Below are 20,477 nucleotides of genomic sequence, written 5' to 3'. Positions count from 1 at the left end.
AGCCAGGAGGAGTGACTGTTGCTGTGTGCCTGGCTACAACTGCACTAATTTGAGAGAGGAACCTGTGGCAAATCAGTGGGCCCTCTCGGGGGCCAGCGCTACACCTTTAAGCCGTCATCTAAATATCTTTACAACTTAATAAAGTTAAGCTGAGAGTGTCTGATCTCGGCATTAGATACTATATCAGATTTCTAATAGTAATGTCATGTTTCCATCAGGAAGACTTGTAGAAGCGTTTGCCAGGGAAGCCCTATGGAAGGCGGGACTGAATTATGGACATGGAACTGGACATGGAATAGGAAACTTTTTTGCGGTTCATGAGTGTAAGTCAACCAATATAAAGTCAAGAATTTTTTGTATGAAACTGAACTTTTCTCATCTCCATCTCCAACTTCTCCCTCTGGCCACTTACCTCAGGAGAGACAAGTGATACATGACCGTAACAAGAACGGCAGAGGTGTCTTTGAGGGGGGGGTTGTGATTGACAGCCTGACTGCACTACTCTAAGCCATGTTAGAGTTAAGATGGCTCTGCCCAATGGGGGAATGGTTGGATCCCAGGGGCCAGCAAAGGAAAGGCACATGTCATGGAGGCAAAGGAGTGCACTTGAAGACATGGAGGTGCACAGATGTCTCTTCTGCCCTTAAAAGCAGCTGGTCACATCAAGAATGGTGTGATCAGATGCTTTTATTATTCATCAATGGCTCTGTTTAAACCTGGGGAAACCGGAAGCGGCAAAACCACACATCGCTTCCAGTCTCCTTGACCATAGAGTTGATCGAAGACAATCCAGTCTCCAGTCACCTCTTTTGTAAGCCGGCCCAATCGCCGGGTTGGATGCTGGAACGGAAGAGTAAAGAGAGGCACCGGAGAGAGGCAGGAGGGAGTGGACCCCCTTCCGCCACCTGTAAAAGCAATCCAGGGGCCAATTAGCCCCTAGGATTGCTTTTACTTTGTAGGGTTTTGTCTGCTCTAAGCAAAATACTGGGGTTATGGCTGACAGCTGCAGCCATACCCTCAGTATAACCACTTGCAGTCAATCATGTACATGTAAGCCAGTGGTTAAGCCAATGCCAATCAGGAGAGCTGGCTCGTGTTTGCCCATGGCAATAGGAAAAGACCCAGAGCTGAATACCAGGAAAGGTGAGTATTACAGATTATGAAGAAAAGTTTAACTTAACTGAATTTTTTCTTTGTTGAGATGAAGATGGAGGAATAGGTTCATGTTGTTTGAATACATGTATGGTGGAAGTAATAATACCATAGACTTATGATGATCCATACAGTAAACAATGGCCTTAGGGCAGGGGTGTTAAACTCAATTTCAATTTCATTGCGGGCCACATCAGCAGTATGGTTGCCCTCAAAGGGCAGGTTGTATCTGGGGTGCACTACATACAGAGTGCAGAGTTTAGGGGTGACCTATGTACAGAGTGCAGGGTTTAGGGGTCACCTATGTACAGAGTGCAGAGTTTAGGGGTGACCTATGTACAGAGTGCAGGGTTTAGGAGTGTGCTATGTACAGAGTGTGGGGTATAGGGGTGCGCTGTGCACAGAATGCAGGATTTAGGGGTGTGCTACGTACAGAATGCAGAGTTCAGGAATGCACTATGCACAGAGTACAAGGTTCAGGAGTATATTACTTAGAGTGCAGAGTTCAAGAGTACACAATGTACAGTGCAGAGTTCAGGGGTGTGCTGTGTACAGAGTTCAGGGTTCAGGAGTGCGCTGTGTACAGAGTGCAGGGTTCAGGAGTGCATTACTTACAGATTGCAGAGTTCAGGAGTACACTACGTACAGTGCAGAGTTCAGGGATGTGCTGTGTACAGAGTTCAGGGTTCAGGGATGCTCTTTGCACAGTGTGCAACCCCAACTCCACCCCCAAGTGTAAAGTTTGGTGGAGGGGGGATTATGGTGTGGGGTTGTTTTTCAGGGGTTGGGCTTGGCCCATTAGTTCCAGTGAAGGGAACTTTTAAGGCGTCAGCATACCAAGACATTTTGGACAATTTCATGTTCCCAACCTTGTGGGAAGAGTTTGGGGATGGCCCCTTCCCAGGGGCGGACTGACCATTTGGAAACTCGGGCACTGCCCGAGGGCCCGGGGTCAGTAGGGGGCCCCATGAGATGCCACTGGTACCTTTTTCATACGCTTTTTTTTAGTTTGGGCAAGGACACAGGGGCCCCATGATCCCCTAGTGCCCGGGGGCCCCATGAGTTGTCAGTCCGCCCCTGCCCCTTCCTGTTCCAACATGACTGTGCACCAGTGCACAAAGCAAGGTCCATAAAGACATGGATGAGCAAGATTGGGGTGGAGGAACTTGACTGTCCTGCACAGAGTCCTGACTTCAACCTTTGGGATGAATTAGAATAGAGACTGTGATCCAGGCCTCCTCCCCTGACATCAGTGCCTCACCTGACAAATGTGCTTCTGGAAGAATGGTCCAACCTTCCCATAGACACCCTCCTAAACCTTGTGCACAGCCTTCCCAGAAGAATTGAAGCTGTTATAGCTGCAAAGAGCGGGGCAATTCAATATTGAACCCTACGGACGAAGACTGGAATTCCATGGCGTTCCAATATTTTTGGCAATATAGTGTAGGAAGGAAAGCAAGGAATTTTATTACCTGTTAGAGATAATTGGACCCTGCATTACAAGGGATTTTTTTATGTTTCCTCAGGATCAAGTGTGGGTTTAGGGTTCTTCTATCCTTGCAGGTTTTTAGTTTATATTTTTTCTATTGGTTGAACTCTATAGACATCGGTGGGCTAACTATACTTTGTTGAAGGCTCTTTTTTGTTCCAGTATGAATGTGCCCCTCTACACATGCCAGCCCCATAAAGACATGGTTTGATGATTTTGGTGTGGAGGAACCTGAGTAGCCTTCATGGAGTCCTGCCCCTACGTCCATTGCAAGCCAGGTCTTCTCATCCGACATCAGTATCTGACCTCACAAATGCTCTTTGTGAGGGCTCAAATTTCCAGAAGCATGCTCTAAAATTTTGGAATCTCTTCCCAGAAGATTGGAGGATGTTATAGATCAGGAGAGGCACACAAAGACATCTCTAGAGGTAGCTTATCTTATTGAAACAATTTTCCCCAACATATGGCACCAGAATGTTCAGGGACAACATCTCATTACCAGATCAGGTGACAGTCGTGTCTACAGTCATGCTTACCTTTGCAAAAATACGTCATGTAAATGATTACCTACAGTATATCATTATTTTCTTCTCCAGGGCCCGTAGGATTTCAGTCCAGCAATATCGCATTGACCAAAGGAATGTTCTCATCAATTGGTATATTTTTACATTTGATTGTCTTATTTCATTAAACAAGTCTATTCTGTGATGACTAGAAAGCAATGAGACATCTAGACTCACACAGGGATCTTTGTTACACTTACATAAAATTCAACTGGATTTCAGACTTTGCCCTTCGACCTTTAGTTGACTTTACTTGGTTGCTGTGCACAAGCCTCGGTGCAACTTAGAGGTAGAACTACGCTATCAACAGCTCTAACAACAAAGAAGCAATTGAAGATATATTTTATATATATATATATATATATATATATATATATATATATATATTCATTATTTATTACAGGTATTTGTATAGCGCCATCAATTTATGCAGTGCTTACAATTTAAGGCCCCTATCACATATACATACTGTACATACTAGGGCCAGTGTCAAATTACCAGTATCGTGGGCCCTTGGGCAAAGTAATGCACTGGAGCCTCTACCAGACAGTCCCCATCACAGTTTTCCCTTACATCAGGTGTCCCCATACATCAGATTCCCCTATCACAGAATCCCCATACAATCAGGTGTTCCCCATCATAGTTTTCCCTTACATCAGGTGTCCCCATACATCAGGTTCCCCTATCACAGAGTCCCCGTACATCAGGTGTTCCCCATGACGGCTTTCCCTTACATCAGGTGTCCCCATACATCAGGTTCCCCTATCACAGAGTCCTTGTACATCAGGTGTTCCCCATCACGGCTTTCCCTTACATCAGGTGTCCCCATACATCAGGTTCCCCTATCACAGAGTCCCCGTACATCAGATGTCTCCCATCACGGCTTTCCCTTACATCAGGTGTCCCCATACATCAATTGTCCCCCATCACAGTTTTCCCTTACATCAGGTGTCCCCATACATCAGGTTCCCCTATCACAGAGTCCTCGTACATCAGGTATCCCCCATCACAGTTTTCCCTTACATCAGGTTCCCCTATCACAGAGTCCTCGTACATCAGGTGTCGCCCATCACAGTTTTCCCTTACATCAGGTTCCCCTATCACAGAGTCCTCGTACATCAGGTGTTCCCCATCACAGTTTTCCCTTACATCAGGTGTCCCCATACATCAGGTTTCCCTATCACAGAGTCCTCGTACATCAGGTGTTCCCCATGACGGCTTTCCCTTACATCAGGTGTCCCCATACATCAGGTTCCCCTATCACAGAGTCCTCGTACATCAGGTATCCCCCATCACAGTTTTCCCTTACATCAGGTGTCCTCATACATCAAGTGTTCCCCAATCACAGACTCCCCATAGATCAGGTGTTCCCCATTACAGTTTTCCCTTACATCAGGTGTCCCCATACATCAGGTTCCCCTATCACAGAGTCCCCGTACATCAGGTGTCCCCCATCACGGCTTTCCCTTACATCAGGTGTCCCCATACATCAGGTTCCCCTATCACAGAGTCCCCATACATCAGGTGTCCCCCATCACAGTTTTAATATACATCAGGTTCCCCTATCACAGAGTCCCTGTACATCTGGTGATCCCCATCATAGTTTTGCCTTACATCAGGTGTCCCCATCATGGTGTCCCCATTGCAGTGTCCCCATCCATCAGAGTTGTGCCGCCCCCCCTCCCCTTCCCCCCTTATACACACAGATCACAAATGCCTTCCCCATCTGCAATGAAAGTAGCTCCTCCTTCCTCTTCCATGCTGAGACTGAGTGAGTTCTCAGTCTCAGTGCCGGTTCTCTTCTGCCCCCTGCAGGATGGAGGAGGAAGCTTGGAGTCCTCTTTCCAGCAGAAGCCAGCCACTGCTCCTTCTAACAGGAGTGACATTGCAGTTACTCCTGTCGAAGAGCGGCATGAAAGGCCAAATTGCCAGTGCACCCCCCAACACAGCGCTCACCCCCCTTTTTCTGGCCCTGACCGTGTGCCCCCCCCATGCACCTGGGGACCCTGTGAAGTGCCCAGGTGTGCCCATTCATTAAGAGAGCCCTGACCTGACTAGGACCAATTTAGGCAAGAAAAGAGACAATTAACCAACCAGCATGTCTTTGGAGTATAATATATATATATATATATATATATATTTTTTTTTTATATATATATATATATATATATATATATATATATGTGCATGTATGTATATGTATATATATATATATATATATATACAGTGGGGATCGAAAGTTTGGGCACCCCAGCTAAAAATTTGTATTAATGTGCATAAAGGAGCCAAGAAAAGATGGAAAAATCTCCAAAAGGCATCAAATTACAGATTAGACATTCTTATAATATGTCAACAAAAGTTGGATTTTATTTCCATCATTTACACTTTCAAAATAACAGAAAACAAAAAAATGGCGTCTGCAAAAGTTTGGGCGCCCTGCAGAGTTAATATCTTGTACTGCCCCCTTTGGCAAGTATCACAGCTTGTAAACGCTTTTTGTAGCCAGCCAAGAGTCTTTCAATTCTTGTTTGAGGTATCTTTGCCCATTCTTCCTTACAAAAGTCTTCCAGTTCTTTGAGATTTCTGGGCTGTCTGTCACGCACTGCTCTTTTAAGGTCTTTCCATAGATTTTCAATTATGTTGAGGTCAGGAGATTGTGAAGGTCATGGCAAAACCTTCAGTTTACGCCTCTTGATGTAATCCCCCGTGGATTTTGAGGTGTGTTTAGGATCATTATCCATTTGTAGAAGCCATCCTCTCTTTAACTTCAGCTTTTTCACAGATGGCATCAAGTTACCATTCAAAATTTGCTGAAATTTTATTGAATCCATTTTTCCTTCTACTCGTGAGATGTTCCCTGTGCCACTGGCTGCAACACAACCCCAAAGCATGATTGATCCAACCCCATGCTTAACAGTTGGACAGAGGTTCTTTTCATTAAATTCTGTGCCCCTTCTTCTCCAAACGTACCTTTGCTCATTCCAGCCAAAAAGTTCAATTTTAACCTCATCGGTCCACAGAACTTGTTTCCAAAATGCATCAGGCTTGTCTATATGTTCATTTGCAAAGTTCAAACGATGATTTTTGTGGTGAGGACGTAGAAGAGGTTTTCTTCTGATGACTCTTCCATGAAGACCATATTTGTACAAGTATCTCTTTATAGTGGAATAGTGTACCACAACTCCAGTGTCTGCCAGATCTTTCTGGAGGGATCGTGCAGTCAAACGTGGGTTTTGAATTGTTTTTCTCACAATCCTGTGAGCTGTTCTGTCTGATATTTTTCTTGGTCTTCCAGATCTTGCTTTAACTTCCATTGTTCCTGATGACTGCCATTTCTTAATTACATTTCGAACAGAGGATATTGACATCTGAAAATGCTTTGCTATCTTCTTATAGCCTTCTCCAGCTTTGTGAGAGTCAACTATTTTCAGTTTCAGTTTTCTAGACAACTGCTTAGAAGAACCCATGGTGCTGATTGTTGGGGCAAGGTCAGATGAGTCTGGGCATTTAAAACCTTTGAGATTGACATCACCTGGTCTTCCCAGACGATGATTGAGAACAATCCATGGCACTGGCAGGTCTCAGCTTGGCAAAGGGGGCAGTGCATGCTATAAATTCTGCAGGGTGCCCAAACTTTTGAAGACGCCATTTTTTAGTTTTCTGTTATTTTGAAAGTGTAAATGATGGAAATAAAATCTAACTTTTGTTGACATATTATAAGAATGTCTAATCTGTAATTTGATGCCTTTTGGAGATTTTTCCATCTTTCCTTGGCTTCTTTATGCACATTAATACAAATTTTTAGCTGGGGTGCCCAAACTTTCGATCCCCACTGTGTATATATATATATATATATATATATATATATATATATTATGTGTGTGTGTATATATATATAATATATAATTTTTTTTATAATTTATTTATTTAAAATTATTATTATTAATAATAATAATAATAATTTTTTTTTTTAAATCAAGCAGTCATTGATCGTATAGATGTCAATTAACTGTAAGTATGTTATGCCCAGAAAAATCTCGAAGACACACCTTGACCCTCTCTTCTTTTCTTTACAATTCCCTCTCTCTAGAACCGGGCTACTACCATGATGGATATTTTGGTATTCGGATTGAGGATATTGTACTGGTGGTGGAGGCACATACTAAGGTCATCTTTTTGTTTTCTAGCTAAATTCGGTCTGATGTGATGTTGGCTTGCAACAAACATGCGTGCAATATCATTAACAATACTCCTGAATTAGAATAATGATTAAAGGAATACTTTGTATTTAACATAAATGGTTTAAATATTATCAGCAGTTAAAAATATTCCTAAATATTCCTAAAAAATTAAAAAAAAACTCTGTATACTGCTGGTTTACTTTATGCCAGATAATGCCCATTTTTGCAAACCTCAACCCCCAACTGCCTCATACAATTAAAAAAAAAAATAGATATACACACCTTAAAGGCACAGTCCACCTTATGAAAGAATGTAATAATTTAGGTATTTTTTATCTTAATGTATTCCCTGCAGTACTTCCCACTCCCATCCAAAACACTTACCTGACACCTTTTACAATGTATACTTTACCATTTCTATTCCCCTAAGACTCTCCTCAGTCTAATACTGTATTAATTAACCCTGATAAGGAGGTGAGTGAAACCCCCAACACAGGTTGGATTCCCCAACCCCCACCCCCCCTTTGGAGCAGAGCAAAGTTTCCATTTTCACTGTGGGTCTGTTATTTTGGCGATAACATTTTCATTACTTAGTTTACAAAGTAACACATACAATTTTTTTGGAGGGGGGGTGGGAGTGGGGTGGGATAGGCTTTATTTTGGCAATAATGTCTACCAAAAATTATTTTATTTCCTATTTCATCTATTCATGAAAAAGTGCATTTTTATTTTTTGATATGAAAAAAAGAAGAATAAATGTAGAAATATGAAAGAAGGCAAAGGGATTTTTAGGTGCCACAAATCACACAAGTAACAAAATCCTACATTTTGTTACAAAATAAACATTGTAAAAAACAACTTTTATGTGGTTGTTAGGTTTTTAAAAACCATGAAGAGATATCTACGTGGCTTGAATAGACATGTCGTAACTTCAAATCAACATGTTTTGCCAATCATTTGCTTCCTCAGGAGGTTAGGAGTGTGACTTCTGGCCAGGGGCGGACTGACAACTCATGGGGCCCCCGGGCAATAGGGGATCATGGGGCCCCTGTGTCCTTGCCCAAACTCAAAAAAGCCTATGAAAAAGGTACCAGGGGCATCTCAAGGGGCCCCCCTACTGACCCCGGGCCCTTGGGCAGTGCCCGGGTTTCCAAATGGTCAGTCCGCCCCTGCTTCTGGCACTTAAAAAATACCTTTGCATTCTTTCATATTGTTATAATACTTCTTGGGATGTGGTGTCCATGATTCCCAGGTTATATGTTTACATTTTACTTAAAAAAAATTGTTTTGCTGCAAATAAAAAGTATACAATTTATTCTATAATATGTTCTTTAAAAAATGCACTAAAATAATGTTTCTGGTACAGAGTTATCTGCAAATTTAAATAAAGCTTTTCTTTTTTTTTAATTTTCCATATTTTTTATTACGCAATCCAGAAAAATTAACAAACTGAATGAAAGAAAATAAAAATAATAATTTTGGTAAAAAATAGACCTAATACAAAAAATATGCAGAAAAATAATAGCTAAGGTGAGAAGGGGAGGAAGGAGGTAATTAGGGTTAACTGTATGTTAAGAAGGGGTTAAATAGTAAAACATTTTATACAAATGTTTTTAACTTGCCAGGTTTCTTTAGGTTATGTAATATACAGATCAAGCATTATGTTTGAACTACGTAAGAATGAAATAATGAAAACAATGAAACAATACAATGTATTCAATGACACTTGCAGACTGTTTCATGGCTGGATGAACTGAACTTATTCTTTCTCTTCTGCAGTACACATTTGGAGGACAGAAATATCTAACGTTTGAGACGGTGACATTGGTGCCATATGACCGAAATCTGATGGACACCAGTATTATGACTGAGGCACAGGTGAGAGTTCACTTTTTACAGGAACTACCGCAGCTTCTGTCGTTTCAAAATGAAGCAAACAAAAAGTGACTTAATATATGTGTTTATCAATTCACGCAAAAAGAGTATAATGTGTATGCTCAATATATATATATATACACACACACCACACACACACACACACACACATATATATATATATTTAAAGTACGCGTACATCTGAAGCCAGCATTTTTAATTCAGTCTTGTATCAAATGTGAGAGCATTAGTGATGACCACAACATGTGATGGGTTTGTTGGGAAAATGAGCGGTATTGCGGAAATTTTAAATAAAGGGAAATTGATAAAATATTGAAAGTAATTGCCATGGTCACTCCTGTCACTCTGCAAGGAAGTTGTGGGATAGTGATATTATTATTATTAATATTATTATTATTTTGTTTATATTAGTAGTAGTAGTAGTATATTATTATTATTATCTTCACCATTAGGTTAATAAAAAAAAATTATTATTATAATTATTGTTAATATTATTATCATCATAAATCTTATCATACTATCATTATTGCTATCACCATCATTACTATTATTATTAACCTAATGGTAATAATAATATCACCATTAGGTTTATAATAATAGTGATGATGATGATGATGATGATAATAATAATACAAATTAATAGTAAAATGAATAATAAAATATAATAATTATAATAGTAGTAGTAATAATAATAATAATAATAGTAGTAATAATAATGATGATAATAATAATACAATACAATAATATTATTGTTGTTGTTGTTTTTTCTATTATTATTAATATTATTATTATTATCACGATGATGATGATAATATGATAATAATAATAATAATAATAATAGTAATAGTAAAGATAATAATACAATAATATTATTGTTGTTGTTTTTTTTTTCTATTATTATTATTATCATATTATCATCATCATCGTGATAATAATAATACAATATTATTATTATTAATATTGGTATTATTATTATCATTACTATTACTATTATTATTATTATTATCATATTATCATCATCATCGTGATAATAATAATACCAATATTAATAATAATAATAATATTGTATTATTATTATCACGATGATGATGATAATATGATAATAATAATAATAGAAAAAAAAAACAACAACAATAATATTATTGTATTATTATTATCTTTACTATTACTATTATTATTATTATTATTATCATATTATCATCATCATCGTGATAATAATAATAATATTAATAATAATAGAAAAAACAACAACAACAATAATATTATTGTATTATTATTATCATTACTATTACTATTATTATTATTATCATATTATCATCATCATCGTGATAATAATAATACCAATATTAATAATAATAATAATATTATATTATTATTATCACGATGATGATGATAATATGATAATAATAGTAATAGTAATGATAATAATAATACAATAATATTATTGTTGTTGTTTTTTTTTCTATTATTATTATTATTATCATATTATCATTATCATGGTGATAATAATAATATAATATTATTATTATTATTAATATTGGTATTATTATTATCACGATGATGATGATAATATGATAATAATAATAATAGTAATAGTAATGATAATAATAATACAATAATATTATTGTTGTTGTTGTTTTTTCTATTATTATTAATATTATTATTATTATCACGATGATGATGATAATATGATAATAATAATAACAGTAATAGTAAAGATAATAATAATACAATAATATTATTGTTGTTTTTTTTTTCTATTATTATTATTATCATATTATCATCATCATCGTGATAATAATAATACAATATTAATATTATTAATATTGGTATTATTATTATCACGATGATGATGATGATAATATGATAATAATAATAGTAATAATAATGATGATAATAATAATACAATAATATTATTGTTGTTGTTTTTTTTCTATTATTATTAATATTATTATTGTTATTATATTATCATTATCATGGTGATAATAATAATACATTATTATTATTATTATTATTATTATTATTAATATTGGTATTATTATTATCACCAAGATGATGATAATATGATAATAACAATAATAAAAATGTCAGAATGAAATCAGTAGGCAGATCTGCAGTAATATATAAGGCACCCAGCAGAGGGCTCACAAGAGCTGTACTTTTATAGATTCAAATTGCAGACTAACACCCCGGGATAAGAATCTTTATTCTCAAAAAAGTAATAATTGAACTAATGAGTCTGATGAGATTTAATGATGAGTCAAATGGTGAAAGTAAAGCTAAGGATATTTGTGCTTTGTGCATATTTTTTTCCTTCCCTGATTCCCCCCACCCCCCTCATCAACATATTAATAACATTTTTAAATAAAACTTTTCTGCTTTCATTACATCTCTTATTTTAGAACCAGTAACATCATCACTGGGTCTCTGTGCATCTCTATGCAGACAGATCAAGCCTGGTGGAGGGGGCTGGCAGGGTGCTGTACATAGCTTTCTCTCAAGAGCAGTCAAGCCTGATGCAAGCAATGGGCGGGCTCTTGGGAGGAGTTATGCAAATATCAAAATGCCTAGATGGGTGGATGTCAGTCTGAAAGAGTAAGGCTGGCCATACATTATACAATTTTCTTGAGAAATTTGCTTTAGATTTACGAAAAACCATATAATAGGAGGTCAAACCTAAACAACGCTTTCAATTGTATCCAATTAGGAAGGCTCTTGTACTACATAGTTGAATGTAAATCTAAAGGAAATCGGGCAAAAATTGGACAGAAAATTGTACAGTGTATGGCCAGCCTGAGTGTTCCTAGCCAGGCTGTATTTGCATGCAGACCGTCCTAGGTAACACCCACATGGGAGTTTAGCTTTCAAGACACTTCCATCTGTAAAACAAATATCAGAGCTTCACTACATTGGCTACATTGGAGGGCAGGGGAACAGCCTTGATGTCTTATTAACCACCTTCCGCCCACCATATAGTACAACGACGGGCGCAAGGTGGTTCTCTCGTTCTGATAGGACGTCATATGACGTCCTTCCATTCTCACCGCGCGTGCGCGGCTCAGGGAGCGCGCAGCGCGGCGATCGCCGGTGCGCTCTCTCCTCTCGAGCTGTCACGCTGACAGAGGAGAGGAGAGCCGGTAATCAGCTTTCCGCGGAGGGGACATGTACACTGATCATCAGGGCACTGATGATCAGAGTGCCCTGATGATCAGTGTGGCCCCAGAAGTGCCACCTGTCAGTGTCCATCAGTGCCAGCAGTCAGTGCTCATCAGTGCCACATATCAGTGCCCATGTGAGCTGCCTTTCAATGTCACCCATCAGTGCCAGTCAGTGCCACCTATCAATGCCAATCAGTGCCACCTATTAGTGCTGCCAATCAGTGCCACCTATCAGTGCCAGTCAGTGTCACCTATCAGTGCGCATCAGTGCCGCCTAACAGTGCCAGTCAGTGCTGCCTAACAGTGCCAGTCAGTGCCGCCTATCAGTGCCAGTCAGTGCTGCCTATCAGGGCCATATATCAGTGTCATGTATCAGTGCCACCTATCAGTGTCCATCAGTGAAGCCTATCAGTGCTCACCATTGCAGCCTCATTAGCACACATCAGTGAAGGAGAAAAATCACTTATTTACAAAATTGTATAACAAAAACTAAGAAAAAACTTTTTTTTTCAAAATTTTCAGTGGTTTTTGGTTTGTTTAAGAAAAAATAAACCCAGAGGTGATTAAATACCACCAAAATAAAGTTTTATCTGTCTCAAAAAAATGCTAAAAATGTCATATGGGTGCAGTGTTGCATGACCGCGCAATTGTCATTCAAAGTGCGATAGCGCTGAAAGCTGGAAATTGGCCTGGACAGGAAGGGGGTAGAAGTGCCCTGTAGGCAGGAAGGGGGTAGAAGTGCCCTGTAGGCAGGAAGGGGGTAGAAGTGCCCTGTAGGCAGGAAGGGGGTAGAAGTGCCCGGTAGGCAGGAAGGGGGTAGAAGTGCCCTGTAGGCAGGAAGGGGGTAGAAGTGTCCTGTAGGCAGGAAGGGGGTAGAAGTGCCCTGTAGGCAGTAAGGGGGTAGAAGTGCCCGGTAGGCAGGAAGGGGGTAGAAGTGCCCTGTAGGCAGGAAGGGGGTAGAAGTGTCCTGTAGGCAGGAAGGGGGTAGAAGTGCCCGGTAGGCAGGAAGGGGGTAGAAGTGCCCTGTAGGCAGGAAGGGGGTATCAGTGCCCTGTAGGCAGGAAGGGGGTAGAAGTGTCCTGTAGGCAGGAAGGGGGTAGAAGTGCCCGGTAGGCAGGAAGAGGGTAGAAGTGTCCTGTAGGCAGGAAGGGGGTAGAAGTGTCCTGTAGGCAGGAAGGGGGTAGAAGTGTCCTGTAGGCAGGAAGGGGGTAGAAGTGTCCTGTAGGGAGGAAGGGGGTAGAAGTGCCCGGTAGGCAGGAAGGGGGTAGAAGTGCCCTGTAGGCAGGAAGGGGGTAGAAGTGCCCTGTAGACTAGTGGTTAAAGAGAACCCGTCACACAAAAAAACAAATATTTGACTGTTTTGATGAAAAATTGTTTTCTGGAAAAAAAAAGCATAAAAAACATTGAGCCCCCCATCACAACCTACACCTACTTACCCCCCACCACAAAATACACCCACTTACCCCCCACCACAATATAGACCCACTTATGAACACATGCATCAGGCGCCCTTTATTTACAGCTAGCTGTGAAATGATGACTTGTAAGGGGGTTTAAGGCGTTGCCTATGGAAAATGTAGGGTATCGAAGTTTCTCGCCGTCTAATGGGTGCAAGTCATTCCAAGCCTTGACATGTTGGGTATCTACTTACTGCAACCTCACATAAATTGGCACTACCATTATTTCATTCTCCAGGGTCTCTGCTTTCAGATGTAGCACCCTCCTAGGGAAGCTAGGGGGAGCTAGTTTTGTTAGTAGGAGGCTGAATAGCAGCCAGGTGGAATAGCCAGATGGGTCAAAGTTGGGTCATGACTGAGAGGCTCTGCAGATCAGCTCCCCGAAACCTCCCCCTGATCTAGAGACATGGAGAAGTCTCTAGAACTCGGCGGGGGGGGGGGAGTGGCTGGTCTTTATTTTTAAAGGATCTCTACCTATCCTCAAGCAGGAGGCTTGGCAAGGGGTTGGGACAGCCTTAGGCATAGCTGAGCCTGCTCAGTAGGAGAGAGAGAGAGTTTGGGAAGATGTGAGAGCAGGAGAGTGTGGAGCCTGGGAGGGGGCCCAGTGAAAGGACCTGCCTCCAGGAGAGACTTGACAGAGGGAAGGCTGAACCTCACTGACCCCCTGAGCGAGGACCATCTGTGGAGCTAAGGAAGGAACCAGCCTAGCAGAAGGCCTGAAGGCAGCTGCCAACCTACAGCCTACAGAAGAAGGACAGTAAGTACTTCTACACCCCCTCTACTAGAGTAGGGGAGAGGGTGTTTGGGTGGAAGATGTGAGAGCAGGAGCTGGAGTGTGGAGCCTGGGAAGGGGCCCAGGGAAAGGACCTGCCTCCAGGAAAGACTTGACAGAGGGAAGGCTGAACCTCACGACCCCCTGAGAGAGAACCATCTGTGGAGCTAAGGAAGGAGCCAGCCTAGCAGAAGGCTTGAAGGCAGCTGCCAACCTACAGCCTACAGAAGAGGGACAGTGAGTACTTCTACACCCCCTGGACTAGAGTAGGGGAGAGGGTGTTTGGGTGGACGATGTGAGAGCAGGAGCTGGAGTGTGGAGCCTGGGAGGGGGCCCAGGGAAAGGACCTGCCTCCAGGAAAGACTTGACAGAGGGAAGGCCGAACCTCACTGACCCCCTGAGAGAGAACCATCTGTGGAGCTAAGGAAGGAGCCAGCCTAGCAGAAGGCTTGAAGGCAGCTGCCAACCTACAGCCTACAGAAGAAGGACAGTAAGTACTTCTACACCCCCTCTACTAGAGTAGGGGAGAGGGTGTTTGGGTGGAAGATGTGAGAGCTGGAGCTGGAGTGTGGAGCCTGGGAGGGGGCCCAGTGAAAGGACCTGCCTCCAGGAAAGACTTGACAGAGGGAAGGCTGAACCTCACCGACCCCCTGAGCGAGGACCATCTTTGGAGCTAAGGAAGGAGCCAGCCTAGCAGAAGGCTTGAAGGCAGCTGCCAACCTACAGAAGAGGGACAGTGAGTACTTCTACACCCCCCTGGACTACAGTAGGGTAGAGGGCATTTGGGTGGGAAACCTAATTAGCCCCCAGCTGGACTGTGCTGGTAAAGAGTCAGACTCTAGATCCCCGTGTCCAGGGATTTCTACACCAGGAGAGTCTGGAGACCTCTCCAACTGAGAAAAACCCCTCTGAGCACTTGTATATAGTTTCCCGAAGTTGTCCTCAGTTCCTTGGGCAGCCCATGTATCCCTCATCTCCATCCTAGTTTACATCCAATAATAAAATAGAAACCCAGTTCAAGGTCTGTTTACTGTCTCTGAAGAGCAAGTTCTGAAGGAAATGCGTTTTGCCTGGCTGTGCAGTACTATAGGGGGGGACCCAAATCTTCTGCAACTCCTAAGGGGGTAGTGCTACACAGAAAATATTTCATGTTTGGGGGTTTTAAGTAATCTGCAGGCCTAAAGCGATTTTGTCAACATGTGTACAGTACAAGAAAAAAAAAAATTAAAAATGGCTCTGGTAGCATGAGGGTTAAACCACCTCTACAGCTGAAGGAAATCCTGAAAACATGATCTGTTGGAGGTACTTGAGGACTGAGTTTGGGAACTGCTGTCCTGAAGCCAAAACTTCTTCTGTCCTGTCTTGATCCTGTCTTCCCTGATCCTCCCCTTCTTCTACTGTCCCCAATCCATCCATTAATAGTACAGAGCTATAGGAGTCACTCGGCACATGCTCAGTTTGGTGTGTATTGCTAGAGAGTTTTTTTTTTTTCTTGGAAGAGTGCATGTGATCAGCACAGGTAAAATCAGCACTGTCAAGGCAGATGTTCAGGGGTTCTGCAGCTTCATAGGGGAGAATGAAAACTCCTCCTACAAGCTTTAACCAATGCTCAGCTGGACACTGATAGAAGTCACAAGACTGCTATATACTGCTGATGAGAAAACGGATTCAGCAGTTTATATTTAATAAAATAATTGCATTTCCATGTTCTGTGTACTGTGGGAGAGCGGATATAAAGAATGCAGGGTCTGGGGAGAGCGGATATAGTGAATGCGGGGTCCGGGGAGAGCGGATATAGTGAATTCAGGGTCCGGGGAGACCGGATATAGTGAATGCAGGGTCCGGGGAGACCAGATATAGTGAATGCAGGGTCCGGGGAGACCAGATATAGTGAATGCAGGGTCCGGGGAGACCGGATATAGTGAATGCAAGGTCCGGGGAGAGAGGATATAGTGAATGCAGGGTCCGGGGAGAGCGGATATAGTGAATGCAGGGTCCGGGGAGACCAGATATAGTGAATGCAGTGTCCGGGGAGACCGGATATAGTGAATGCAGGGTCCGGGGAGAGCGGATATAGTGAATGCAGGGTCCGGGGAGAGCGGATATAGTGAATGCAGGATCCGGGGTGAGTGGATATAGTGAATGCAGGGTCCGGGGAGAGCGAATATAGTGAATGCAGGGTCCGGGGAGAGCGGATATAGTGAATGCAGGATCCGGGGAGAGCGGATATAGTGAATGCAGGATCTGGGGAGAGCGGATATAGTGAATGCAGAGTCTGGTGAGAGCGGATATAGTGAATGCAGAGTCTGGTGAGAGCGGATATAGTGAATGCAGGGTCCGGGGAGAGCAGATATAGTGAATGCAGAGTCTGGTGAGAGCGGATATAGTGAATGCAGGGTCTGGTGAGAGCGGATATAGTGAATGCAGGGTCCGGGGAGACCAGATATAGTGAATGCAGAGTCCAGGAAGAGCGGATATAGTGAATGCAGGGTCTGGTGAGAGCGGATATAGTGAATGCAGGATCCGGGAAGAGCGGATATAGTGAATGCAGAGTCCAGGAAGAGCGGATATAGTGAATGCAGAGTCTGGTGAGAGCGGATATAGTGAATGCAGAGTCTGGTGAGAGCGGATATAGTGAATGCAGAGTCTGGTGAGACCGGATATAGTGAATGCAGGGTCCGGGGGGAGAGCGGATATAGTGAATGCAGGGTCCGGGGAGACTGGATATAGTGAATGCAGGGTCCAGGGAAAGCAGCTATAGTGAATGCAGGGTCCAGGGAAAGCAGATATAGTGAATGCAGGGTCCGGGGTTTAGTAACACTTGAAGTTGTTAATGTTGCTATTTGTGGTTGCTCCCTTTAGATCCGCTATGTAGACAAATATTACGAGAAGATCAGACAGATCATGCTGCCGGAGCTGCAGAGACAGGGCCGCCATGAGGAGTACAAGTGGCTGGAGAAGAACACGGAGCCTCTGTCTCCGGGGACCATTGTGACGGCCTCTCTGGGTGTTCTGTGTGTATCTCTCATCACCAGTCTGTTCCTCCAGTAGATGGAAGTCTGACACCACGACACCCTCACCTCACTGTACTGTACCACATACCAGGACTGGCTTCAATGAGATCTTTTTCGGATCCAAAAATTAAACAAAAAAGATAAACTATTAAAGCGACTTTTCTATGATATCCTGCGTTGGTTCCTATCATAAAGCGTGTCCAAACTCAGGAGCAAACATGTTATCTACTTGAGCTCACCATACACACTTTGATTTTATTATCCAATCGATGTGTGAATCGATTAAAATGATCAAACCTGCAAACAGCTAAATAGCCATTACCTCTCATCAGATCAATATAGATTGTATTCGATCAAACTGAGAGGATCAGCCAGAGTGGAAGAGTATCAGATCAGAGATTACATCCCAAAATCAATGCGGTGATCAATCATTTAGAAAGTATTGTGCACATAAATAGAAGGAACTTCGCTCTCCTAACCAGCCCATATGACATAGAAGAAAGGTGCAGCCTCAGCCTACATGTCTCCACCAAAGCCACACCCTGACTCATTTCACCTCACCCATAGGGGCTTAGTCGTAGGCCTTATGACAAAGTTGTGGTGGACGGGGTGAAATGCATCAGAAGGGCATGGTTTAGGCAGAGACATGTAGGGTGAGGTGGCTCCTTACTTCTATGTTCGATGATATGCTCTTCCCTACACGTTTCGTCATAACTGGCATTAAAGTATCTTAGCTATCAAAGATCAAAACCCAAGTGTGCTGGTGTAAAAAAGGCCAACATAATTCTGTAGTAAAAAAAGAACGACCAGGGGTGGACTGACAACTCATGGGGCCCCCGGGCAATAGGGGATCATGGGGCCCCTGCGTCCTTGCCCAAACTCAAAAAAGCCTATGAAAAAGGTACCAGGGGCATCTCATGGGGCCCCCTACTGACCCCGGGCCCTCGGGCAGTGCCCAAGTTTCCAAATGGTTAGTCCACCCCTGATATCTACATACAGAACATATATTGTCATTCACTTGCTCAATGCACAATCTTGATAGCGTCAGATCGCACGTCCTTACCTACACATTTCATCACAATTGACGTGATCTGGAATAGCCAGGTGGGTCATATTTGGGTCAGGGTTGAGAGGCTCTGTAGATCAGCTCTCTGAAACCTCCCCCTGACCTGATCTAAAGACTTGGAGAAGTCTCTAGAACTGAGTGGCTGGTCTGCATGTCTAAAAGATCTCAACCGATCCCCAAGCAGGAGGCTTGGCAAGGGGTTGGGACAGCCTTTAGGCATAACTGAACCTGCTCAGTAGGAGAGAGAGAGTTTTGGTGGAAGAAGTGAGAGCAGGAGAGTGTGGAGCCTGGGAGGGGGCCCAGGGAAGGGGCCTGCCTCCAGGAGAGACTTGACAGAAGAAAAGCTGAACCTCACCAGCCCTCTGAGAGAGGACCATCTGTGGAGCTAAGGAAGGAGCTGCTCGCCCCCGACTCATTTTCACCTAACTAAACCACACACCCAACGCATTTCACCTCGCCCATAGGGGCTTAGTCGTAGGCCCTATGACTAAGTCGTGGTGGACAGCGTGAAATACATCAGGGGGCATGGTTTAGGCAGAGACATGTAGGGTGAGGTGGCTCCTTACTTCTATGTCGGATTGCATGCCCTTCCCTGCACGTTTCGTCACAACTGACATCATCATATCTCAACTATCAAAGCTCAAAACCCAAGTGTAGCCTGCGCTAGTGTAAAACGTCAACATAAATAAGTAGTAGAAAAAAAATTAACGGCAGCTCCCACTAATATCCACAAACAAATAAATCAATATATATATAGATATATATATAGATATATATACAGGGGGCCCGGGGTCAGTAGGGGGCCCCATGAGATGTCCCTAGTACCTTTTTCATAGGCTTTTTTGAGTTTGAGCAAGGACACAGGGGCCCCATGATCCTCTATTGCCCGGGGGCCCCATGAGTTGTCAGTCCACCCCTGTGTATATATATATATATATTGCCATTCTACCCTAAGCATTTCATCACAGCTGACATTGTCGGGGGGGAGACAGGAACAAGTCTTGTGTTCCTGTTTCTGCTGACATCAGTTGTGATGAAACGCGTAGGGGAACGGCACGCAATCTGATGTTGAGCACCGCACTTTGATGTGGTTTCAGCTTTCAGTCCTTTTGTGAGTATATACTTTAAATAAACCCAGATCCTTTTGAATGGTATTATGCTAGGTGCGGTATATATATATATATATATATATATATATATAAAATAAAAAAATTACTTCTTGATTGGGTGTTCACTCTGTTCACTATTTGTAGAACATCTTGTTTGAATCAGTTACTGGATACTGGATATCCTCTGGAACTCTCTACCCCAATTTATCAGACTATCGCCTACTCTGCTCACTTTTAGGCGATCTCTGAAAACCTCTCTCTTCAGAGAAGCCTATCCTGCCCTCAGCTAATACTACTCCTACCAGTCCATCCCCCACAGTTACTACCTTTTGTACCACTAGCCCCTCCCTCCTAGATTGTAAGCTCCCAGGATCAGGGCCCTCCTAACCCTCTTGTATTGAACTGTATTGTTGCTGTATTGTCTCCCGTTATATTGTAAAGTGCTGAGCAAACTGTTGGCGCCATAAATCCTGTATAAAAATAATAATCTGCCTATGTGTGGGGCACAAGTGCTTTTTGACCTCGATCTAATTAGGGGTCTTCTTTGCTGGGAAGAGGTGTCATTTCACTATAGATCACGGGTGTCAAACTGGTGGCCCTCCAGCTGTTGCCAAACTACA

General features: G+C 42.4%; 1 protein-coding gene across 1 annotated transcript in view; it reads left to right on the top strand.

The window, feature by feature from the left end:
- Positions 1-17,850, top strand: part of XPNPEP2 (X-prolyl aminopeptidase 2) — a 128,425-nt gene extending 110,575 nt beyond the window's left edge. The window contains exons 17-21 of the mRNA XM_089662247.1: positions 219-323; positions 3,238-3,297; positions 7,295-7,371; positions 9,165-9,263; positions 17,531-17,850. Of these exons, the coding sequence (XP_089518373.1) occupies positions 219-323; positions 3,238-3,297; positions 7,295-7,371; positions 9,165-9,263; positions 17,531-17,719 (530 nt within the window). The 3' untranslated portion in view covers positions 17,720-17,850. The remainder of the gene's footprint in view (positions 1-218; positions 324-3,237; positions 3,298-7,294; positions 7,372-9,164; positions 9,264-17,530) is intronic.
- Positions 17,851-20,477: the final 2,627 nt, after the last annotated feature.

Source organism: Staurois parvus, unplaced genomic scaffold (assembly GCF_062004578.1).
Source record: "Staurois parvus isolate SC_StPar_1 unplaced genomic scaffold, SC_StPar_1.0 ptg001447l, whole genome shotgun sequence".
NCBI classification, from domain to species: Eukaryota; Metazoa; Chordata; class Amphibia; order Anura; family Ranidae; genus Staurois; species Staurois parvus.
The sequence above is the reverse complement of the archived record's forward strand: the minus strand, read 5'-3'. Positions and strand labels throughout refer to the sequence as shown.